This window comes from Helicoverpa zea, chromosome 9 (assembly GCF_022581195.2).
Source record: "Helicoverpa zea isolate HzStark_Cry1AcR chromosome 9, ilHelZeax1.1, whole genome shotgun sequence".
Classification (NCBI taxonomy): domain Eukaryota; kingdom Metazoa; phylum Arthropoda; class Insecta; order Lepidoptera; family Noctuidae; genus Helicoverpa; species Helicoverpa zea.
The window spans coordinates 11699433-11725641 of record NC_061460.1 but is presented as its reverse complement, the minus strand read 5'-3'; the positions used below and the strand labels follow the sequence as shown (position 1 = coordinate 11725641).

Below are 26209 nucleotides of genomic sequence, written 5' to 3'. Positions count from 1 at the left end.
ATGTAAAGTGAGTGAGTCATACTTGTGTATATAAATTTATTTATTTACTTATTTAACATTATATTACATAGGGGGACTTAATGCCACAGGCATTCTCTCCAGTCAACCAAACGATTAGACGATTGAAAATGTATATACATACATTGTCTTAGTATGCGTAAGCTCGGAAACGTAGTGGCCGATTTTCCATAAATTTTCATAAACTAAATACTTACATTATTTACCCTTTTGTTATTTACGATATTTACTTGTCAGAGTTATTCTCCATAGCACGTTTAGGGTGAAGAGCAAGACATAACATAGTATGATAACAATACGTCCCAGACATATAAATTCAAAGCAAAAGGCCTTGTTCACAGCCTGAATATAAACGACCCTCGCGGTGTCCTGCGTGAGCGACGAACGCGACGCGACGCGACGCTGCGAACGCGACGAACGCGATCAACTCAAAGGAATTCCCTACATGCGGCCTATGTGACAGTCTGCGGCGAGACGCGACGTAACGCGTACTTGTTTTGAGGGCGACCAGACGCGACACCGCGAACTATTCAGAAGCGTTGATTGTTGTGGGACAAAAAAAACATAAATATTAAAGAAATCGTTTATTAGTACAAACAAGTTGGAAGATTGTTGCTGTCTGTACTTTAAATATGAACTTTCAAGCAAAATTGTAACACAACTTCTCCATGATTTGAGAAGTAATGACCAAAATCACGTAGGACATCTGTCGCGTATAGCATCGCGTCGCATTACGTCGCGTCGTGTTGCGTCGCGTCGCGTCGCGTTCGTCGCTCACGCAGGACACCGCGTTAGAGTATCCGCATACTGCAAAGTTTTAGTCGGCCGATAGTTTATTTTGGCTCATAAATCAGTATGAAGATGAATGGTAGTACGCACATTACAAAGATCAGCCGTCTTACCACAAAAACTTTTTAACGTCAGTTTAAGACTTGTCTAAAAAAATTTCAAATTATGACGTTGACATATGGTTCACTTTGGAGCCACATTTTTTTTAGACAAGTGTAAAACAGTGGTTAAAGTTTTTGTAGTAAGGCCACAGGTGTTTAGCCGGTATAAGACCGACTGAAAACTTTGATTGGAATCATGAGTTTAAAAGAAATGTTTGCTTGCCGTCGTATTAACTGTCAGCTGATTGTTTAGTTTGCAGTGTGCGGTAACTCTTACTGACATAATTCTGTACATGACATGTCTTTATATTGTGACCTATTCGTGTCTAAGTTTCATATGCGTAAACTAAATTGGGGATTTAGGGAAACAAATCATGAATACTAAATGCTTTGTATGAATTTGGCTTTATATTCATCTTAATTTTACCAGAAATCGTCGAGGTCATAAAAACTACCAGTCAATTTTTTTTATATTACAAAGACTTCAAAGTCTTATGACCAAAATACCCACGACAATCGTAACTTCACCTAAATTCTATCTACAATCTTTTAAAAACCCAAGTAAACCACTGTTTACTATGAATTTTTCTCGTTAAATTTTCAAAGTAAACAGTTATTTTACGAAAACGGACGTAAAAAAGGCTATGTTGTTCATGCTGAGCGTAGCCTAACTTAGCTCCTTCTACATTACCATTCTCTTCCTTTTATTATTTAAATAATAAACAGTGCTCGGTTGAAGTCGAAATATTTAGTAAGATAGACATCAAAACTTCTTTAACTTCAACATGCACTAGGCAATTCTAAAACCTTATTAAGTACTGAATAATCCAGCAAAACAAAAACAGACCGACGCTTTCAAAATAAACAGTCGAAACTTACTAACATGGAGAACAAAATGACTATCCGAGATGTCATAACGCAAAATCTCCTAAGAAAGTAGCGTGGCAAAATTCTAACTTCGGGGGACGAGGAACGTTACTAGCTCCGCCTTAGATGAACTCGCCCATTTTCAAAATGTAATCACCAATCAATCAATCTTTGACACACTAGTTTTGAGTTAACAAGAAATCCTAACGCCTTGTTAGTTCTGGTAACTGAACACGCCTTCCTATTTCTTGACCTACAAGAAGGCGCCCGACCTACGTTCCTTATGGCATCTCTGTAATTCCTTCCTCCGTTCTTATGAATTAAATATTATTCCCATTACAGTTTACTGAGAAAACCCTTGTTAGTAATGCGCAGTTATCTCATTCACTGCGTAGCTAGTTGATGATTGTTTAACCTTGTATCATGTTAAAATATGCCAGTTCTAGTTCAACTTGTGATGTAACTCGGCGTGGGCAGGTTAACTTATGGGGATGTCAATCTTGGCGAATCAATTAAACAATGGTGTATTGTATTCCTGACAGCTTTGTCGTTGGGAAGTTTGTTCTTCACCGCTTCTTCTTTCCAGCCATAACACTAGGAAGTGGTGGAAGAGAATCTTGAGACTGCTGTCCTTATGTAGTTTTTACGAGAAGAAAATAAAATTAGCCTAGTTTCAATAAACGATTTTAAATCTGACCTTGAGGAATTAAGAGTAGAGCGGGGTGAGTTCGGAAAATGATCAAAATCAGGGTATTTCGTGGTGTCCAGACCAAACTCAAAATGATATTTGATTTTTTTACGTTAGTTAACAAAAATAATTGCCTTACAATAATACAATACAATAAAAAATACACTAAATGCTTCACATATAAGTAAAAATTATTGTACTACGTTTAATAAATACATTTTGCATGAAACAATATTTTTATTCAAAATTCATTGTTTCGGGGAATGATATGCAAAAAATGTGCGGAATTTCACGACTCAGTCGCGGGGAATTGAGATATTTTTATTGGCAGCATTTTGCACAAATTGAGTTTTAATTTGAACAACATAAATATGATTAATGAATATGCCCACAGTAAAACAGTAAGAAAAAGATATACTTATTTTATAACTGGTATGCATTTAGATACAAGTTTGGAGCTACATCAAATTCGAAGTTCGGTAATGGTTCACTCGTGTGATTATCAAACTGCGCAGCTACTTGATATGAATTTTCAGTCAATATCAAAGACATATTTGACTTACTAACTGTTCCATGCGGTTTTACCCACGTCCCGAAAGAATACCTTTCCGCAACCAGGGAAAGGTAAAAGTAAATCGGTTCAGTAGTTTTGGCGTGAAAGCCCGAAAGACATATGATAGACATAACTTTGAAAATTATTATACATAGGTACCTACTAGTAGGGATACACGCTAACTTATCTTAAATTGGGAAAATTAAATACCGAGTCTAATAATTTTCCTAACGTAAGTTATTGCAAGTCTAGTCTGTGTGCCAAAATTTCACTTGAACATACGCTCTCATATTGAAGGACTTCTGTCTCTCTCTGACTAATGTAGATTCCAAATACTCATATTAATGATTCGTCGAAATCCAGTCATGTGTGAGCATTCTAGAGACCCATTCACTGTTTCGCTCTAAAAGGCACTTTAGTATACCGGCTTCGAGAAATCAGCTCCACACTGAACGTGCGTCGCGTATTATCGTTCGCGTAATGCTAGAACAGACAAATGCATAGAAAAACACTTGACCGTTCACACTCAACCGATGATACGTTAGAACATCCATTGAACATTTACGATGTACACTCGACGTATTTTCCGACAGATATGAACCTTCCCTTAAGTGTCTACTAAGAAAGGAAAAACAAAAGAAATTCGACACTACTGCGTACAAGGTTTGATTAAATGAGAAAATTAATTATCATAACGTAACAAATTGTTTGAGGAAAAATTTATTTATTGCGTGTAATTTATTTACTAATATTTTATGGGCCCATTGAGGCTACTGCGTATCCTATAATGTTTCTTTTTCTTTTGGCTGGCTTTATTGTAATAACATAATTAGTACAAGACACTGGTCAAATGACTGACAAACAGTGATAGAGAGATATAATTTACTGTCGCCGTATCATATAACGGGCACAGCTTTTTGAATCTTCGTGTAAGTAAACCATTACAATGTTATAAATACGAAATCTTGTGAGTGTGTACGTTTGTTAGGTACTTCTTCGCATGTAAACAGCTTAACTAATTTCAATGAAACTTTTGATCCGAATCCAGGAAGAAGTTACATCAAGAAGCGAGTGAAACTGCTGGCAGGAGTTAATAAAAAAATATCTACGTAATTATTCACTCTACCCACTACCACAACTCACCCGCACAAGCACATCTGTGATTGCTCATTGCAAACCTCAAAACGACTCGAAAGGTATTCATTTAATTAGGTCAGTTTGTCGCATTCATGGAGAACAAAATGACTAGCGGAGGTGCCGTAACGGAAAATCGCCTAAGAAAGTAGCATCACCAAAATACAGGTGTGCGAGGGACGAATAACGTTACTGTTTTCGCCTTTATCCGCCTTCTTTAGACCCGATCATTTTTTGTACTACCAAAAAAATATTTTATTTTATTTATTAGGCACAGATAACATGTTTATTAGATATATAAAATATTAAGAAAAATCACAATGAATGAACCTGTGATCCAATTACAACTGTAATTCACTGCAAATCATTGACAGATGTCTCAAAGAACCCGAACGTCTCTTTGGTACACCTGTAACTGTATGTTATGGTACGAATTTGACCTAGCAGAAGACGCCTGACCTACCCGCATGATGGCACTCCGTGGCCGCACTCCGGGCTACACGAGAATGACCAGGCAACATGTCCTTGGTTACAATTTTAATTAGTTGAGCTGCAGGACGGTCCCTTGACTGAAATGCGGGATTGGAAGCCTGGAGGTCAGTGACCGGTAGTGACCTATTTGCTAAATTCGTCGTTGCGTAATGGACAAATGTGGTATGTGAATGGTTTATTAATCTATGAAGTCGTAATGTGTGTAGCAATTTGCATAATTTGAATCATTATGAATGACTATAAGCTGTCGCGGTTTCACCCGTGTTCCGTGGAAACTACTTCCCGTACCGAAAATGTAGCCTGTTTCACCTGGTGATAGTGTAGCGTCCTAACAGTAAACTTCCTAAAAGTTCAGTGATTTCGTAGTTTTTCCTGTACAAACAAAGAAAAAAAAAAGACATCCTTATACTATCAATATACATATGTAGATTAATTTATCCTAGTCGATCATGTCATTCATTAACAACGATGACCTGTCATGCAGATGCAAGATAGTCAATTTTTTAATTATTTTGAATAGATACTCTTTGAAAGCCTACCTACATAATACATTGCTTTCTAGTAACAAATTGATTGGGTCTTCATGGTTTACAAGCAAATTATTGGTGCAGCTGTGCACCGTCTACGAGGCCTTGTACTTGCTAATATATTACGTTGAACAAGTAAGTGCAAATTGTAAGTGTCTCGCATTTCGTGTATAGGAAAAGATAGGTTGCACCTGTGTATTCATCAAGATAAATTGCGCTGGAATTTTCAGTTTTAGTACCTAATCATCCTCTGCCTAACCTTTTCCCATCTATGTTTCGGTCGGCTTCCAGTATGCAGATGTGGCTGAGTGTTATACATGGACCGACTAAGTATCTGACCTCCACAACTTAGTTACTTGGTTAAGCCCTTACATGGTTTACATGGTTAAGACCTTGTCAAGATCGGTTGTTGGACATTCCTGTTACTATCTTTTAGCGCAAAACATAAAATTGTACAAACCATAATCTGTTCAGGCCTTAATTCATTTTTAGGAATTTTCCTCTTGGATAAGAATTGAATTAGTTTTAAATAAACCCGGTCAACTTTCTGAAACTTATTTATCGAAGAGGACGCGACCCGGGATTCAAATGATGCTGTTGTAATTATTTTAAATCACAGAACTATGTACTTTGTGTGAATGGGTAATGTTTGGTAAGTTTATTCAGCTTTTGACTGGTTTTGTTATCAATTAACTTATCCATCTAAATGAGTTTATAACTAAAGTTGTTGCCTGAGTTTCGGAAGGAAGCATTTTCTCACAAAAATACAAATAAAAAATAGGTTAAATCTTATTTTCATGTATCCAATTAAACCATGAAGTTTCGATTAAGTAATTTTGGCGCGAAAGAAAAGCAAACATCCACACATACACACTTTCAATATAACAATGACTTGCTATGCTACTAGTATTATCTGCTAGCGTTGACCGAAATAAACCCAGGTGATTTGCAACTTTTTGATTAAAAAAACTCAACAAATAAGGCCACACAAAAACTGCTAAATTAACCGTGTAAAATGCCAAACTTTTCTCTCCGCACAACGACAAATTGAAAAGGGGCTTTTTCATCTTGGTCAGGAAAAAGCCGTCAAAGAGGAAACCAATGTAGGTACTCTGTCGTGCACAGGATTTACTCAATTTAAATAAAGAAGGTATTGGTATTACAGAAGTGGGGTAAAGTCACATCATATACCATTGAGAACAAAATGAACAGGAGATGTCACAATGGAAAATCTTCTAAGAAAGTAACGTCACCAAATGCGAGTCTTTTGGCTATGCCCTCGAACGTCTTCTATGGAACCCACCCATTTTCTTCAAACCCAAGTTACCAATCTATGGTAGGTAGATGTTAAAAGGGGCCCGAACGGCTCATTAGTTTATTAGTAACTGATCGTTTTGGTCACGCCCACCGTACGTTTTGACCTAGAAGAAGGTCCTACCTGCCTTATGGCATCTCTGCTAATATTTCCTTCCTCCATACTCCATGTAATATACCAATTGGCCCGTAATATGCAGCATTGTGCGAATCTAGGTTATGTTCATCACGGCCAGGATTGAATTGCTCCGCGAATGCATTTCAATAGTTTGTATGGAATCTAATCCATTCTGATATGCTAGCTCTATAATTTTGATTTCAGATCATTATCATAATCATCAGTCTATATCCCTCACTATCTTTTGCCTGTAGTTACTCATACATCCCGTAAGTTCTACGTTACTCACCCCTATAAAAAGTGTAGCTCGTCCTGATAAAATGGGTTATCGAATACCGAAATTAATTTTCAAAGTGGACTTCAGTAGTTCCTGAGATTAGCGCGTTCAAGCAAACCAACCAATAAATTATTACAATACAAACAATTATGTAGATTTATTAGTGTAGATTAGTACTTAATGACGACATTATTACGTTTAGTTAAATTAAGCGATGTTTTTATTACTTAGTTACAAAGTTCATTGACCTCCATAGAAGTCTTTACTCAGTCAGGCCACTAGGTAATTAAGTATTCTAATTTACTACTACATTAAGTTAACTTTTCCGTACTCTCGAGTTTGTACATCGTGTTGCTTTTAGTTGCCGTCCAGCTGTCCTCAAGGGAGGTACGAGGTTAATTCTAGGTCTTTGTGAAACTGACGTTTAGAGGAAAACTTTAGTTTATCAGTAACAAGCCGTTTTATCGCGGTGTCACCCGCGTCCCGTGGGAACTACTGCATGTATCAGGATTAAATATATTCTGTGTTACTAGGGAAGAGTATAGCTTTCAAACCATTTCGGAGCCTATACAAGAAACAAAAAATAGTTTTCTCTTCATTACATCAGTAAATACATATCTATTAATAGGGAATTTCTTACAACTGTCTGTAGGACTTCTTTTCCACTTCCTTTACTCGATGTTTCGCCCTCCTCCCATGAAAATTACTAGAAGAACATAAGTAACAAACATACACCACAGACTAACTTTCGTCTATGTAATATTACTATACCTACGCTTTCCAAGAAAATATATCTCATAACATACATATTTAGTCTGTCTGTGACATTTCTATTAAACTGACTCCTTAAAGGTCACTTTCACTACAAAGTAAGGCTGTGAACAAACAGATTACAGTTACAAATAGTATTGGCTTAGACCACTTAACTTAATGGATACGCCATGAGCACGGATGTCTATACAAAAAAGTCTTCCAATTTAAGAGCAGAAAGCGAAAGGCAATGCAACAAATCGTGATAGTTCACTCAAACCTTTTCAACTCACACGACAAAATGGTTAAACACAAGCATGAATTTGATGCATATGTCGCAGGGATACATGTATACGAGGATAATCGGTGCTCTTGTACAAACACCAGCACATCAAGCTACTCCAAGCTTTAAATTTTTCTTCATCAATACAATAAATAAACCATATCCCTTAGAGATAAAGTTGAAAATAATTTGTTTAAAGTAATTGACCGATTGTAATTGCTTGATGTTTTGGCGTTTATATCCTTGGCAAACGGAAAAGCGCGGCAATGACGTCTGCAGTTGGTTAATGCTCTAAGAATGTTGGTGAACTTAGGTGGTGAAATGAAGCGGCGATTTCCACAGCCTTATTCGTCAACGGTGATGGATGATATCGCCGAGTCGATTGACTTCGACAACAATTTATTGGAAGGACGGATATTTGTTGGTGTTCATTGTTTACTTTCTATGCAAGTGGTTGTTTCGTAATCAATGTTTATATAGCTTTATGTAGTAAACGTAAGGAAAAAGGGGAGATTAATTTTATTGTTTCATTTATAAAAAAAAAAGTAGCAGTATGACAAGTGACTGGGAAAAATGGAAGACCGACCCCAAATAAAATTGGGAACAGGGACAGAAGAAGAAGATTTATTTTAAAAAAAATCACTGTTGGTGAAGATACACTATCTTCTAGTGACACGAACTATATTTTATGCAGGTACGGGAAGTATTAGTTTCTACGGGATGCAGGTGAAACCGCAGCACACTGTTATCTCAACCCAGTTATCTCGGCAACCCGATAAGTACCCTTTGGCAAACTGGTTATCAGGCATTCTGTATTTGATTACCTTATCAAGCATCACTTAAATACTCTTTGCGAGAGGTTTTTACCCTCGTAAATTCATCAAGGTCGAAAATAAAGTGCCTAAAAGCACCCCATTAAAAGGGTCTTATAATATTCCCATAACTTAATGGGCGTCGCCAATTTGGAAAGCGGCAAAGATTCTATAATAAATAAATTTCAGCTTCATTCGCGTCCTATGGAATTTACTTCGCCCACTATAGCATTTCTCAATATAGGCAATTTCAACTTTTAAAAAAATCTTTTAGAGAAATGAGTAATTCCAGTGAAAAAAAAAATTGAAGGTATAAGGTTGTAGTGGGACCTACACTAATTGTTGACGCATCAATATTGTTCATACTGTACTTGCATTGTGTTCGCCTCCCCAGTTGTCCCGTATATCGCACTACCAACGCACGCTACTAAATATTGTGACCGTACCAAATCCCATGTAACCTAATTGGAGTCAGAAAATAAAAGTGTATTAATTAGTATTCGGTTTATTTACTTATCTCTGAACACGACACCCCACCATCTAAATTGGTGACCCCGTGTGGAGAAAGTGTGAACTGTAACCAGTGAATTTGGACTTGTAATTCAGTGAATCGGACGACCGGGGCAACTCACACAAGTGTACGTAGTGTCGGCTTAATATTAGTGCGCGTCAAATTAAGAAATTATAATGTCGTCTGAAGACAAGAAGGTCGTTATTGAAGAACATCAACTGTCGTCCATCTCCATCACAGCTAGAATTCCGGAATTTTGGAAGAAGTCGCCTAGAACATGGTTTATCCAAGCAGAAGCAGTTCTAAATCCTCAGAAGATGTCCGACGAATCAAAGTACCAGGTCCTTATTTCAAAATTACCCCCGGACGCAGTTGAGCAAGTTACACAGATCCTTGTGGATCCCCCTGAGAAAAATAAATATGAGACCTTGAAGAATAAGTTGATATTTATATATCAAGAATCCGAAGAGCGGCAAGTAAAAAAACTCATTGGCGAAATGGAATTAGGCGACCAGAAACCATCACAATTACTTCGAAAAATGCAAGACCTAGCCAGGGGACGAGTAAATAACGAAACACTCATAGTTAGGTGGCAGAATCATTTACCAAATTCGGTGCGAGGAGTTTTAGCTGTAACGGAAGAAAAAGATTTAGAGAAATTAGCATCAATAGCGGATAAAATAATGGAAACGACGACTCCCATACACAGTGTTGCGACTGTCAAACAGGAACCAGGCCCATCCGGTTCTCAGGACCAAATTATTTCGGCAATAAACAAATTGAGTGATAGATTACAAGATTTAGAGTCAAGATCACGAGGCCGTTCAAATAACTGGCGAAGGAATAACTTTAGACGCAACAGATCCAGGTCAGGGTCAAGAAGTCGCACAAGGAAATTCGAAGATCCAAATTGGCTATGTTTTTACCATTATAAGTATCGCAGCAAGGCAACTAAATGCGTGGATCCATGTAACTGGAAGAAAAAACACGACAAGGACAAGCCAGCGGAAAACTAGAGTCGGTGCAGTCTGCGACGGGAGGCTGTGACCGTGCCTTCGGGAATCACCGTCTGTGTGTCAGAGACAGGAAATCGGGCTTAAACTTCTTAGTGGATAGTGGTGCAAACGTGTCAGTGTTACCGCGGAAAGTAGCCTACATGAAAGGTAATACAAGTGAGTGCTGTTATAAACTCTTTGTCGCGAATGGAACTCAGATTAACACGTATGGTACATTGTACTTAGAATTAGATTTAAATCTAAGACGAGCATTCCGTTGGTTATTTACATTAGCGGACGTACAGCAACCAATATTAGGTGCTGACTTCTTAGCTAATTTTCAGTTGTTAATTGACTTGAACGGACGAAGGTTAATCGATCAAATAACTAATTTAAGAACCAAAGGCAATCTTTCTAATTCTAGTGAGCCCACTTTGAAAACTATCGTAAATAATTGCCCTTATTATGATTTATTATGTGAATTTCCAGAACTAACTAAACCAGTTTCGTACAAAGAAACGCCTAAACATAATGTTTGTCATCACATTGAGACCACAGGACCTCCAGTGCACGCACGAGCCAGGCAGTTACCACCAGACAGGTACGTAAAAGCTAAAAATGAGTTTAAGATTATGCAAGAGCTTGGGATTTGTAGGCCGAGTAAAAGCGCTTGGGCAAGTCCCTTGCATGTTGTTCCTAAGAAGGACGGGAATATTAGACCTTGTGGAGATTATAGACGTTTAAATGCGATTACCAAGCCTGATCGATATCCAGTTCCCCGTCTTCATGATTTTACGTATATGTTAGATAATAAAAAGGTTTTCTCAAAGCTAGATATAAATAGAGCCTATTATTGTGTGCCAGTTTCGGAAAATGACATTGAGAAAACTGCAGTCATAACACCGTTTGGTTTATTCGAATTCGTGCGTATGCCATTTGGATTAAGAAATGCTGCACAAACTTTTCAACGTTTTATGCATCATACTGTTTTACAAGACTTAGATTTTCTTTTCAATTACGTAGATGACGTCATCATTGCATCGGAAAATGAAGAGCAGCATAGAGAACATTTACGAAAAGTTTTTGAACGTTTTAATGAATTTGGTATAACGATTAATTTTTCAAAGTGTAGTTTTGGTAAAGATAAATTAGAGTTTTTGGGTTTTGAGGTCTCTACAGAAGGAATTAAACCATTAGAAGATAAAGTTAAAGCGATTATTGATTTTCCAAAGCCGGATACTGTAGAGGAACTTAGAAGATTTTTAGGCATGTTAAATTTTTATAGAGCTCATATACCTCATTCAGCTGATCATCAGGCTGCGTTAAATAAATATTTAGGGAATTCAAAGCGTAAGGATAAAAGTAAAATCAATTGGACACCTGAAGCTACGAAAAATTTTGAAAAATGTAAAGATGATCTTAAAAATGCTACCTTATTGTATTTCCCATCGGCACATACACCTTTGTCATTGATGACGGACGCATCAGAGACAAGTGTAGGTGCAGTATTGCAACAAAAAGTTGATGGCAATTGGAAACCTTTAGGATATTTTTCGAAAAAATTAACTGAAGCACAAAAGAAATATAGTACATATGATAGAGAACTTTTAGCAATTTATTTAGCAATCATACATTTTCGTAATTTAGTTGAAGGACAAGAATTAATAATTTTTACAGATCATAAACCATTAACTTTCGCGTTTACTAAATTAGGTACCAATAGAGAAACTTCTAGGCGAACTAGGCAAATTATGTTTATTAGTGAATTTAGTACTGACATACGACACATTAGTGGAAATAATAATATAGTTGCTGACACATTATCTAGAGTTGAAACAATAACATGTCCCACGACGTTAGATTTCGCAGAACTCGCCACTGCGCAGGAAGTTGACGAACAGCTTGCAAAATTATTGAGGGCGTCAAACAACAACAGTAAAGTAATATTGAAACGTGTAACGTTACTCGATACTGATAAACATGTTTATTGCGAAATGTCTACTAATAGTGCAAGACCATATTTACCTGAAAAATTTCGTCGCTTAGCTTTTGATTCTATTCATAATTTAAGTCATCCTGGTATTAAGACAAGTAAAAAATTAGTAAAAGATAGATATTTTTGGCCTGAAATGAATAGAGATATTGGTAAATGGGCTAAAACATGTGTAAAATGTCAAAGAGCGAAAGTTCAAAAACATACGGTTTCCGATTTAGAGTCCTTTAAAAGTACTAAACGTTTTGAGCATATACATATTGATATTATAGGACCGTTACCAACCTCGCCAGAAGGTTATAGATATTGTTTAACGATTATCGATAGATTCACTCGTTGGCCAGAGGCATTTCCACTAAAAGAGATAACTGCAGAAATCGTAGCGAAAACATTATATGAAGGTTGGATTAGTCGTTTTGGTTGTCCCATAAAGCTCACTAGTGACCAGGGTCGTCAGTTCGAAAGTAACTTATTCAAAGAATTAATGATTTTAATGGGAATTATAAAGACACGTACAACTCCGTATCATCCTCAATGTAATGGTTTAGTAGAACGTTGGCATAGATCTTTAAAAGCCGCGTTAATGGCTCGCTTAAATAATAAATGCTGGGTTGACGAATTGGCAACTGTAATGTTGGGGTTACGCACAACGATAAAATTAGATACAGGCGTAACCGCTGCACAAATGTTGTATGGCAGTAATATTAGAGTACCCGGTGACTTTTATGATACAACTGATTTGAAAATTAGCGATTCTGAAAATTTCGTAAATAAGTTAAAAGCTGTAATTGACGGGTTAAAGCCATCTAATAGGAAAAATAAGTCACCAAATAAGATTTTTGTGCATAAAGACTTGTATGATTGTGAATATATTTTTATCCGTAATGACGCAGTACGGAAACCGTTACAACCACCTTACGACGGACCATATCGCGTCATAAGTAGAGATAATAAAGTATTTTGTATTCAGTTGCCCGACCGACAAGTTAAAGTTTCTATAGATCGTCTGAAACCAGCGTACATGTTAATAGAGGATGAATCGCAATCTAAAGTAGTTGATAATAGTAATAGGGATACCGTTTGTCGAAAAGTTACGAAAAAAGTAACAATTCAAACGGACGAACCCGATAGTAAAGTTTATACTACGCGAACTGGTCGAGTAAGCAAGAAGCCATTGAAATACCGATAAATTATTTTATTGTTAAAATGTCAATTTTGCAGATTTATTTAGGACATTAGTTTCAAATTGTGGTATCGTGATCTTTAATTTCATTTATGTTGAGACGATACATCAGTATAGTGGACTAAATTAGCAAAATGGGCTCTAATCAAACGAAAGAGAACGTCATTGTAAACGAAAATGTATCTAATGTGGCCCACATGCATAATAAGCTAAATATTATTGGCATAGTGATGATAGTTATTATAATAATGTTAATCATGGTATTTGCGTACGCACTGAAACGAAGATTCATTAGAGGCGTGAGAAAATGGTTAAGAAAAGAAATGGTAGCCAGTTCTGTAGCCTTACCTAGTATTAAGGTCGAAACTGTGCAACCTCAACATACAATGAGTCCGCCGTCAACAGCCAAAGTTGTGCTGTGATAATAATATGCTGATCAAAAACCCTCGTTCTCTCAAGTGATATTATATTTGTGTGAATGTGTAGTGAATGTTAAACAGTAGTGAATGTATATTTTTTATGGCGTCATCATGTCGGTTACTGGAGACTCTTGGTCATTCGTACGAGTAGGCCAAGCGTGTAATTTTATTTTTTAATATGTATAGCAGAGTAACCCGGCATGATAACTACCCTTAACGTATATCGTATATAATATAGATTATGTATATTTCATGTTACCTATTATGTATGTAATCACATTAAATGTCAAGACGGACTCTCTAGAAGTGTTCCGCAACTGTAATAGACGTATATGAGTAGTGTATTACATAGATTTAAGGTAGTTACAGGATGTATTGTGTTATATTTTGTTTTTCGATCGTAGGACATTCTGTATAGTTTGTATTGTTGGTACCGGCCGGCCACAATGACTCCAAGAGAGGAGAACAGAGTATAACACAAAGGTTAAGAACATTTTGTACTTGGTTTAAGATTTTTTTTTTTTTAGAAAGTTTTATCCTTTTTGAAGATAGATTTTTTTTTACTCTGTATTTGATATTTACTTTGTAATAATGAACATAAGTTTGAACCTGCACTCTCAGGCACGAGAGGTGTATCTTTTAATCACTAAGCCATTAGGTACAAAGCCAGTAGTACTGAGACAAACATGCGCTTATCGCACAACCCGTCAAGCATCTTGTTTCAAAGTTGTTATTGTATAAATGTATACTGTAAGCAAATTTTTGTTGAGACTGTAATTTAATAATATTGTTTGTGAACATTGTAAGCACTTCTTGGATTATATAGTAACTGGATAAGAATATTTTTTTTGTAAAAAAATCTTTTGTCAAAAATTTTTTTTAAAAAAAAAGGGGAGGAATGATGTAGTGGGACCTACACTAATTGTTGACGCATCAATATTGTTCATACTGTACTTGCATTGTGTTCGCCTCCCCAGTTGTCCCGTATATCGCACTACCAACGCACGCTACTAAATATTGTGACCGTACCAAATCCCATGTAACCTAATTGGAGTCAGAAAATAAAAGTGTATTAATTAGTATTCGGTTTATTTACTTATCTCTGAACACGACACCCCACCATCTAAAAGGTAATTTTCAGTGTCATAACCTTGATTTTGTATCAAAAAGGCCGTGAAAATTGGGCGTAATTCCGTTATACCATACATAATTGCATTAAAAATTATTCCATGTATGAAGATCTCTTCTGCACGACTATTAAAGTAGCTGTCTACAGAGTATATTTAATTGTATATTATTGTATAACTACAGTTAATAATTAGTACTATCAGCTCTTCAGTGCTTTAGCACATTTTAGGAACTACACGATTTGAAAAAGACTGTAAGGATTAGAAAAACCGATTTGCAATTTCAATTTTAATTTCAAACTGAAAATAATTAATTCCCTTACAAATTATTATATGATCACCATATTATATTTCGCACGGAAAAAACTGTAACATCTTAATTAAAATTTATTTTTTAATATTTCACATTTTCGTGTCAGAAAATGTTCTTTTCTTGAAGAAAAATGCTCTCAGAATATTCGTCGCTTATATTTTGCATTCCGGGGACGTGAGCCATTATTCATCATTGTAATATGATATGACGTCACAAAAGCCTGGTGAAATAATAAGCGCAAGAGTTGGTAAGTACCTCCTATATTACTAAACAATAAAGTGTAAGAAGTGGTTTTTAATATATAGAGAAATTGTTACATGAGTTTCTATTCCACGGTATACGATATACGACATACACATCATCTACCGAGCCCAGAATTTACCTCAATACTTTGTAAGATGATTGAACATTTAACATCCTTGGCAGTCGTTACGGGTAGTCAGAGGCCAGTAAGTCTGACGCCAGTCAAACCAAGGGGTATCGGGTTGCCCGGGTAACTGGGTTGAGGAGGTCAGATAGGCAGTCGCTTCTTGTAAAGCACTGGTACTCAGCTGAATCTGGTTAGACTGGAAGCCGACCCCAACATGGTTGGGAAAAAGGCTCGGAGGATGATGATGACTTTGTAAGATGCTATTGTAATATGATGATATTTGAATAAACAAATGCAAAGAAGAGTAAATAGCTATAGCTTTTGACATATTTAATTGTGAGTCTTCCATCAGCCTACGAAAATAAACAGAAAGTTTTAATTTCCAGGAATGGTTCTATTTAGCTTCTACTACCTAAGACCTCCCACTTTTCTAAGTTACCTAGTGTTAGACCCTTAACTAATGTTATTCCCTACACAATATAAAATCCGCAAAGACGAACTAGGAGTACGTTATTAACAAAGATAAATTGATCCATTATTTACGCTAGATTGCAGAAGCAATGACCTACAGACACACTTGATGTCATCCGTCTATGTACATATTGTAGGCTTTTTCTAGGAATTAATGAAAGCTTTTAACCCGATGACCTACATTCTTTGAGTCAATGACGTTATTTATACAACATGTAACTTAATTAACGCACATCCTGAAATAAGTTTGTTCAGAATCGTTTACTGAATCGATTTATATCATTTTTAATAGAGGTAATTTTTTTCCAAAAAATAATTAAAACTACGGAAATTATTGTCATATTAACCCTGTACAGTCAAAACAAATTCAAATAGACCGTAACTCAAAGTAATAAGACTTCGTGTATTGTCGGCTTTTTCCGTAGTTTCGTTATTTTGTGTCGAGTCGAGCGGCGCGCGGCGCGATATTTGCGTGCGTATTAGTATGACCAAAAAGTTCTCCAAGAATTGGTATAACTAATTTAGTAAATAACAATGCATATACATGTTAAATTAAAAATTCAGTGTATGTATTATGATTATAACATAATATTCTAATTAGGGTGTTTGAGGGTGTGCGTTAATTACGTTACATGTTGTATATGTTTTTTTAAATATAATAATAAGCTGGATAGTCGGGGTGGCCTAGTGGGTGAAAAACATGTTTTTTTTTTCATTTTGGGCCGTGTTTAAGAGGGCACGAAAAATTGTAGGTCCCGGCTGTCATTTGAACCTTCGGCAGTCGTTACAAAGTCGAAGTCAAAAAAAAGAAAGTCGAAGGCAGTAAGCCTGACAACTAGTCTTACCTGGGGGTACTGGGTTGCCCAGGTTACTGGGTTGAGGAGGTCAGATAGGCAGTCGTTACATGTAAAACACCTCAGCGGCGTCCAGTAAGACTGGAAGCCGACCCCAGCATAGGTAGTTGATGATAACTAGCTGTATATTTTTACCTACTATCTAAGATATTATCAATACATCTGAGAGCTATTTATGTTTTTCTGAGAAAGTCTATTTTCGTATAAGAACAGCTTATTGCTCTGCGCTAGACTCAAAGGTGCTAGGTATTGTTATATTTTTAAACGACCACAAATAAAGTGCAACGCAAATATTTTTAACGAACTCCGAAAACGCAGAGGTTTTCAGTCCGACCTTTACTTCTTTTTATATAACCTTTTCTGTAGTCATAAAAATTCAACAACATCTGACATACAGCTTACTTTATTTTTGTAGATCGATATGGATTTACAGTGAAAACAAATCGTGTTGGTAAAAATTTGAAAGACAACGGTTACTTTCAAAGTAAAAAACTAATTTTCTTTTGTCATGTTTTCAGACTGCGTAATAAACGACTTAATTGAAAAACCTTTCCCCTGCTTCCTTAAACTGGCAACTGACTTTTCCTCAACGAATTTTCAAATCAAGTGAACCCATTGAGAACAAACATCCCAATTTATTTATTTTCTTGGAAATAAAACAAAAAATCGAGTCCTATCAATACACCTTTATTTTCAGGCTAAATTGGCCTATACTTAGATAAAATGCTTTTGCCTTGAAGACTAACATAAGTATATATTCCTAGCTTCCGCCCGCGGTTTCACCCGCGTCCCGAGATAACTGCTTTCGTATCGCAATTTCAACGAACACCTACGCCTATAAATAAATCGAGCCTGTATCTATTTGTACTTCTCTCACATAAATATTTGATATTCAATACTAAGTTACAAAGCTTACTAAATTAACAATAGGTATCGAAAGCAAACTTCTCATTTCCTTGGAAATTAACTGACAATTCCTTTAAGGAAATCGACTCGGTCTGTAGGAAATACAATGAAACTTGTTTAACTATAGAGTAAGAATATTGGCTTGTTACCAAGCTCTTGTTTATATATAACTAGTGCCCCCCTCGGTTTCACGTGCCGGGAGATCAATATTTTCGGAACCAGGTAAAAAAATTGTCTCCAAAGGATCTGTTTTGCAAATTCTCGTCATACTTTTATTGCAAATTAATTATCAGAAAAAAATCACGCAGGATCCGGGTAATGCCGCGATGAAAAGCTTGTATACAAATAAACCGATACCTGAAAATGGATTGTCTTAAATTTATTTATTGTCTTAAAACAAAGAACAAAATTACCACGTAATTTATATTTTTTTCATTGAAATCTTTTTCAAATTGTCTTTAATGGAAAGGCACTTTTAATTTTAATTACCCGTGGCGAATTCTAACACTTTGTTTTAATTTAATTAAAAGTTGGAAAGTATTGGACAAGTTCTGACAGAAATGCGTTCTTATATTCTTCTTTAAGACTCCGAATATAAAGTGTCTGATAATTATAAAACTCGACTTATTGTCTAACCAATCCAAGCCCTCAGTTTATCAAGTATTAATTATAGACCGTTGTGGAAATTAATGACCATGGCCAACAGAACATTTTCATGAAAAGTCTCAAAAATTGTCCGTTATTTTGAGATCCAAAAGTATTTTTTTAGATTCCGTTTTCACGTGAAATAATGAAAGATGAAATTGTCACAATATTTTTCACGGTCTACTAGCGAAGACTTTTGTCATAATCTCAAAAGGTACTCAAGGGTCCTTAAGCACTTCAAGCTTGAGTGGAGTTTCAAAAGACGACCGATACCTTAGCTCTCAAAAATATGTAAAAAATTGTCTGTCCGAACCATTTGTTTGGTTATTTTTAGTCTATCCAAAGTACCTACAGAGGAAGATTTTTTTCATATTTTTCATTAGATTGTTTTTCATATGAGATAGAAAGGATGCAAGCTATCTATCACACCAAAAGGGTCATAAGCCCTTTTCAATTAATCAAACAATTCTGTCAGCCAGCTCGTATCAAAAGGGCGTAAGTTAATCCAATTCAAGCGACAGTTTGTCGCCTATATACCACCTTTTTCACACGTTGCCAATCTTTTGAGACCCTTATCATTCCAGCCGTTATAGTCTATCTTTACCATGGAGAACAAAATGACTAGTGGAGATGTCATAACGTAATCTAGCGCGCCAAAATCGGGTGTTTTAGAGACGAGGAATGTTACTTGCTTCAACTTTTACTTGCCCTTATACATTTATGGAGCCTCCCATTATTTTCAAAATAAAATTATACAATCAATTAAAACCAATTGATAGATTGGCATTAATTTGACAAAGAACCCGAAGGTCTCCTTAGTTCTAGTAACTAATCAACACTCCTACCGTACGTTGCTCGACCTACCTTCCTCATGGCATCTCTGCTATCTTTCCTTCCTCCGTGTTCTATACCTTTATCCTATAAATCATTCGCGTTGATTGATACCTACGCACATGGATATCTTACAGAAATTCAGATATCCGCCCGAATAGGGTCTTGAGTTTTGAGCGTAAATTCTATGAGCGATTCTGAGAAAAATGGAAGTCTATTATTTAAGGAAGTACGATAAAATGAAGGAAGTGAAAAAACGGGGTTCGTGAAATAAGGAGGAATGGAAAAATATTCTCTCTGTTATATTTTTTACTCGGTGACATTGAAATCTTTCCAAAGGTCAGGTGATATGTTTGTGGGTAAATGGTGCAGAAATAAGAAGACGTGGGGTTTCGATGGATACTAGTTTAATACTGCCGTGCGCAATGACACCTTCACACAATGCGGTGCTACACATGAGTGAGCGAGATGTACATACACATCATTCCTCCACACTAATTTTGAAATCTGTAGACAGAATACTTAGTATTACAATTTATCAATTAATAACATAAACTTATAATTAACTTATAATCTACTTATAAAATACTGAGTAATCTACCTTCTTCCTAACTCGCTGAGAACGTGCACGTGATAATTGCGGAGATGAATCCTGTGGCCTGGCCGAGGCTTGAGGAGCCTGGGCGTCTGGCATACAACTGACAGATTGGCGTACACCTTCTCGAGCTTCAGTACAAATTACATCGCTACCACTACTACTGCTTCCAGCAGCATTGCTAGAACCTTCCACGCTAGTAATAGTAACTGGCGCTGCCACCGTTTCTTCTTCCACCGGTTCCTCTGAATCTACACCTGTTGTGCTAACTGAATCCGACTCACTAATTAATTCGGATGTTGTTGGACTAAACTGAATTGTTGAAGTCGGTGAACTAGGAACGGGTGGAACCCCTGAAGGCATCGGTTCATCACAATCAATTGATCTTGCTATACCTTTATTTTTACACTCTAAAAGCTGATCAAGATGCCTAATACAAGATACACTTTGATCATCAACCACCACTTCATACATTCTTTTCCCTATCACTTTACTTATTACTCCTAATTTCCAAGCTTCTTTTCTACCACTGTACCACCGGACCCATACCCTGTCACCAATCACAAAGGCTCTGCTACTACATTCATTCTCCTTCGACATTTTTTTATGCGATTCATTTTCTTTTGGAAGTATTAAATCAAGCCGTGATCTCAGCTTCCGACCAAACATTAATTCTGCGGGCGAGTGTCCAGTAGTGCAGTGCTCTGTATTCCTATATTCAAATAAATAGCCTATCAATTTTTCACGTAACACATGTTGTGCAGAGTTTTCACTTAATATTATTTTCAACATCTTTTTACATGTTCTTACTGAGTTTTCCGCTTGACCGTTGCTACATGGATGGTAAATTGGAGTCGTCATGTATTTAATGCCATTATTGGAACAGAACAAATTAAATTCCTTTGAATTTATCTTGGGATCGTTATCTGAAACTAAAGTACAAGGTAAACCAAACACAGAAAAACATTGTTTCAGTTTTCTTATCAAAGATTGGCTAGTAGTATCATTTTGCATGTTAATACATTCTAACCATTTAGAATATGCGTCAATCACTACTAGATACGTCTGTTGACGTATAGACAGATAGTCAATGTGGATGCGTTCCCACGGCGCGGCTGGACTCGGCCACGGCGCGGGCGCAGCTCGCGGCGGCGCAGGCCGCACGCTCGCGCAAACGTCGCATGCGCCGATACACCTCTCAATATCCTCGTCTATACCGGGCCACCACATCCTACTACGCGCATTACATTTCATTTTTACTATGCCTAAATGCGTGCTGTGCAGTTCGCGCAACATTCTTTCTCGCAGTGCCACTGGAATTACCACCTTATGACCCCGCATTAAAATACCATTTTCGTATTGCAAATCATTACGACATAAAAAGAAGGGACGAATAGACTCGCAAACAATCTTACGAGGCCAACCTACATTTGTATATTTAATGACGGTTTGAATAATTTTATCACTACAAGTTGCCTTCTTTAAATCCATTAACAAAACAGCTGGGTCGGTCACGTCTAAGAAATTCAGTGACAAATATGCGTCATATTCGCTATCTCCCTTGCACGCAGTATCCGCCACAGGTGCACGGGAAAAATAATCAGCGACTAAGTTATTATCACTTGATATATACTGAACTGTATAGTTGTATGCAGAAAGTATAATAGCGTATCTTTGTAACCGTAATGCTGTAGTTATCGATATACCCGTTTTATTATTAAATATTGATACCAGGGGCCGGTGGTCGGTCTTAAGAATAAATGGCTCGCTTCTTCCGTAAAGGTATTGATGGAAGTGTTTGACACCAAAAATGATCGCTGTCGCTTCTTTTTGTATTTGACTATAATTGCGTTCGCTTACCGAAAGCGACCGCGAGGCGTACGCTAATGGTCGCTCGCCGCCATCGCTGCCCCGTTGAGATAGGACAGCCCCGAGTCCATGCGGCCCGGCATCTACTGATAGCACTAGCTGCGCGCTCGGCTCGAAATGCGCCAGCACGCGCTCAGAGGCGAGCTCAGCGCACACGCGACGCACCGCGCGGCGCTGGCGCGCTCCCCACTCCCACCGCGCGCCACTGCGCAGCAACTCGTGGAGCGGGCTCATAATGCTCGATGCATTAGGAATAAAAACCCTGTAGTAGTTGACTACTCCTAGGAACCTCTTTACTTCCGTAATATTTGTCGGTTCCGGCGCATTTAATATTGCCTTAACTTTATCGCGGTTAGTACGTAATCCGTTCTTATCGATAATGTAACCTAAGTACGTTACATTATCCTTAAAAAACTCGCATTTGTCTTTCTGAAGGCGCAACCCCGCTTCATTTAACCTGCTTAGAACCTGTGCTAATCTCTTTATATGAAGTGCTTTTGTTGGCGCAGTCAAACAAATATCGTCTAACCATATACTAACTCCTTCGATACCCAACAATAAAACTTCCATTGCTTTTTGGAACAGGGCAGGAGCATTCGCAAGACCGTAAACTAGACGTGTATATTTAAATAATCCTTTTGGTGTGTTAATAGTAGTCAACTCCTGAGAATCTTCCGAGAGACAAAATTGATTATATGCATTTTTTAAATCTATTTTCGAATAATGTTCTCCCCCACCAAGCTTAGCAAACACTTCTTCAATCCTTGGTAGCGGGTACTTATCTATTATAAGGTCCTTATTAAGTGTGACTGAAAAATCACCTGCTATCTTAACCGTGTTATTATCCTTTAAAACCGGTACTATGGGTGTTGCATAACGTGAATTACTTACCGGAACTAGTATGCCCAAACTGACTAATCTATCTAATTCTAATTCTACCTTGTCTTTTAAGGCAAACGGTATTGGTCGGGCCTTAAAGAATTTTGGTACTGAATTTTCCTTTAATCGTAGGTGCACTTTAAATTTATTAAAACAACCAAGTTCATCTTTCCATAAGCTAGGAAACTGTTCCAATAATGCATTAACATCGTGATCCTGACTTATTTTATAAACATTTGTTAAAATTAAACCGAAAGTGGACATGAAATCGCGCCCGAGTAGGGGAGGGCCATTCGAGTCTACTACAAATATCTTAATTTCTTTCCTTTGTGCTTTATATTCGACAATAGGCTGGAAATACCCCAACGGCGAGATTTTATGTCCGTTATATAAACACATTTTAATCGTACAGTCAGTTAAGTTATAATGTGCAAACAGTTCTGAGTACATTCTATTTGATATGACAGAAACTCCAGACCCAGAATCTAACTCCATGGTTACATTTTTATCACCTACTTTAATGTCTAAACACAACGGTTTGTCTGTTACATACCTTATGTTAAAATTATGGCATTCCTTACAGCTACCGTCTGTTTCACTATCACTATCATCGCTTCCGATATTATTGACGCGAACACGGTTGGTTTGGTTTTTTTTATTACACACTTTCTTTAAATGCCCTTCTTTTCCACATTTTTGACACTTATAATTTTTGTAACGACACACATCCTTATCGTGACCTTTTAAACCGCATATAGAACAACGGCCAGCCTCACGACTTGCATCTCGTGTCCCCGCACGAGCGCCGCCTGCGCCGCTGCCACCGCCGCCGCGACGTGAACCGCCCTTGTATATTTTGTTCACCGGTTCTTCTTTTATGGCAGTGTCATCTGTGGACAACACCTTCCTGGCTTCTCTAGCGCATTCCGCTCGCTCAGCTATCTCCAACGCTTTGTTAAATTCCAACGTGGAAGCATTCTGCTCAAATAGCTTATCACGCTCGGGCCCCGCTCCTAAGCCCAGGACAAAACGATCCGTCAGGTTTGTGTCCAAAGCGGATCCGAAGTTACAGTAGCTCGCCAATCCTCGCAGTCGTGCAGCCCAATCGCCCAATGACTCGCCTGAGCTCCTCTTAGCTCCATAAAATTTGGCCTTGTCCGAAAATGAACATTGCTTCTGTTTGAAGTGAGTATCAAGCAGTTCCACCAGCTTCTTATAGTCCAGCGCCTCCAACTCGACCGGATAAGCCAAATTACGCACCAAACGATATGAGTCATCGGATAAATGTGTAATCAAGATTGCACTTTTATTCTCTTCCTTGACTTCGTTAACCTTCAAAAATTGGGTCAACCGCCCTTTGAAAATAGACCACTCGCCGGATTTATAATCAAACGTCGATAAATTACCCAAAAATGACTTCGCCATTTTTTATTTTTGTATGTGGGTAAAATCGTCCTCGTCGCCAATGATATGTTTGTGGGTAAATGGTGCAGAAATAAGAAGACGTGGGGTTTCGATGGATACTAGTTTAATACTGCCGTGCGCAATGACACCTTCACACAATGCGGTGCTACACATGAGTGAGCGAGATGTACATACACATCATCAGGACTAGGTATTGTGAAAAAATAATAGCACTCAATTTTTTACTACAAAAAAAAATACTGAGATTGAATGAGTTAATAATATTTTTTGATTGAAGTAAAATATATAATGTTGGTATAGGATGAAAAAAATATTATTAAAGAACCAACCATCAAATGTTTCCTCATAGTTAGCGAATAAGTTACTGGGACGTGTACTTTTTCTATAAAGGGCACAATCTCCAACCCTCAATTTACCACATTTAAAAGTTAACTGAATACCATCTATACTAATATAATAAAGAGAAAAAACTTTTTTGTTGTACCCTAAATGCTCCGAAACTACCGATTTGAAAAATTACTATTGGAGAGCTACATTCTTCGGGTAAAAAGCTGGTAGAATGCCTGGTACTGAACAAAGAAATAAGTACATAAAAATAGATTTCAAAGCTCAATAAATATCAAAACCTCTCTCTATATAAGACAGCTCTAAAATGTCGAAGTTTTTTGTTAAAAGTTTTAGTATTTAGTAATGGCCCATTATTTTAGACAGTAATGACATCTGACCCTCAGAATGATGTACAATATAAAAATAACAAAATCCTTTTTATAAAGAACCACTGTCGTAACTATGTAGTTACTAGTTTCACGAGAAATCATTTCGGACCAAAGTACCGGTCTATAAAAATGTATCTTATTGTCCGCAAAAAGTCTCAGACACATTTGGTATTAACGATGTTTGTATCTTAAAAAAGAAATGGACTTGATTCTATTAAACCTATGTACCTACCTAGTCTATTACTCATCAAATAAAAAGGTCATATTACGCAACTATCAAACAGCACACAAAATATATAAAAAAATAAATTAAAGGTGTAAGAGATACTCTTTGTTTATATAATTTGACTACTCAATTTTCTCAAGTAATGTGACGAAGGATACTGATCAGTTGTTTTGTATGGAAAAATGATAAAGAATTATTATTGAAGAAACTTAATGCACACTCACTTTCAAAACGGAACTCATAACATATAACATAACATAAAAACTGTATGTAATTTTCTTTGCCTATATAAAGAAGACCTGTGATCATTTGGGTTATGAAATGAAAAAGTTTTTAAAAGAGGCTATTAAGAATACAGCTAGCAATGAAACGTATTTCTAATACTATTTCTGTATAAGACATACACAGACAAAAATAACAGTAAAACTCACCTGACTCCTGCCATAAGCGCCAAGAAATCCAACAGTAATAGTCTTTTCATTCGTCCAGTTCCCACTCACATTGGGGCACACTTTAGCACCCCCACAATCACTGTTCACTATATCGAACAAATTCACTCCTTCCAGCTCCATAGTATCCACTGACAAATTCTCCTTAATCAAGTTAGAAGTCAAACTGGAATGTATATTGTCTAAATCTATGGAATTTAACCCATTCTCTGGAATATGACCTCCATCTTCCGTCGTTGTGTTTATCACTTTACATTTTTTACGATTGTCATTTGTCTTTTCAATTTCTTCTGTAATGTTGTATGCATCGTAAATGTCTGTTTTGTTATATTCTATGTAATCTTCTAGATCTATATTTTGTAGTTCTGGGTCTTGAATGTTTTCTTCTTCAGTGGAGAAGCCGATTTCGATGATGAAGAGGAATATGAGGTATGTAATGTGGGCCATCTTGGTTGAGTTCAGGGTTGGTCCATTTTTGTAGTTGTTTCTGTGGAAGATGGAAAGATTGAGTTAGTCGTAAAAGTAATATTTATGAGAATAGGATTAAGAGCGGGTCTGGTACTCTAAAGTGAATTATTTTGGACTGATGTAGGATAGTTTTTTTTGGGTCATAAGGTGTGGCTACATCCAAAAGAGACAGTAGAAAACTGACACAGATACTGATATTTTTTTTTCCACGTCTCTTTTGGTAATAGCAGTATTTATCATT

The 26209-nt window shown here is 36.9% G+C and overlaps 2 protein-coding genes across 4 annotated transcripts in view; both read right to left on the bottom strand.

Moving 5' to 3' along the window:
* LOC124633565 (guanylate cyclase 32E) overlaps nt 1–25981 on the bottom strand; it is a 133774-nt gene extending 107793 nt beyond the window's left edge. Inside the window, exon 1 of the mRNA XM_047168844.1 lies at nt 25483–25981. Within this exon, the coding sequence (XP_047024800.1) occupies nt 25483–25947 (465 nt within the window). The 5' untranslated portion in view covers nt 25948–25981. The remainder of the gene's footprint in view (nt 1–25482) is intronic.
* LOC124633567 (uncharacterized protein K02A2.6-like) lies at nt 19692–24268 on the bottom strand. 3 transcript variants are annotated; one of them, XM_047168845.1, is made up of 2 exons: nt 21797–24268; nt 19692–19848 (listed from the first exon to the last, which is right to left on the bottom strand). In XM_047168845.1, exons 1-2 carry the CDS (start codon nt 24107–24109, stop codon nt 19744–19746), a joined length of 2418 nt encoding a protein of 805 aa, XP_047024801.1. In that variant the 5' UTR covers nt 24110–24268; the 3' UTR covers nt 19692–19743. The 3 variants fall into 3 exon arrangements, with proteins under 3 accessions (XP_047024801.1, XP_047024802.1, XP_047024803.1); XM_047168846.1 differs by having other exon boundaries at nt 19814–20868; XM_047168847.1 differs by having other exon boundaries at nt 19816–19848; nt 23238–24268.
* Nucleotides 25982–26209: the final 228 nt, after the last annotated feature.

Excerpts from the sequence above, each read along its gene's own strand:
- LOC124633567 (XM_047168845.1), bottom strand. The coding sequence starts at position 24,109 with ATGGCGAAGTCATTTTTGGGTAATTTATCGACGTTTGATTATAAATCC. Across the intron at positions 19,849-21,796 it reads ACGCCTCGCGGTCGCTTTCG|ATTTCAAAATTAGTGTGGAG; the intron begins GTAAGCGAACGC and ends TTCTGTCTACAG.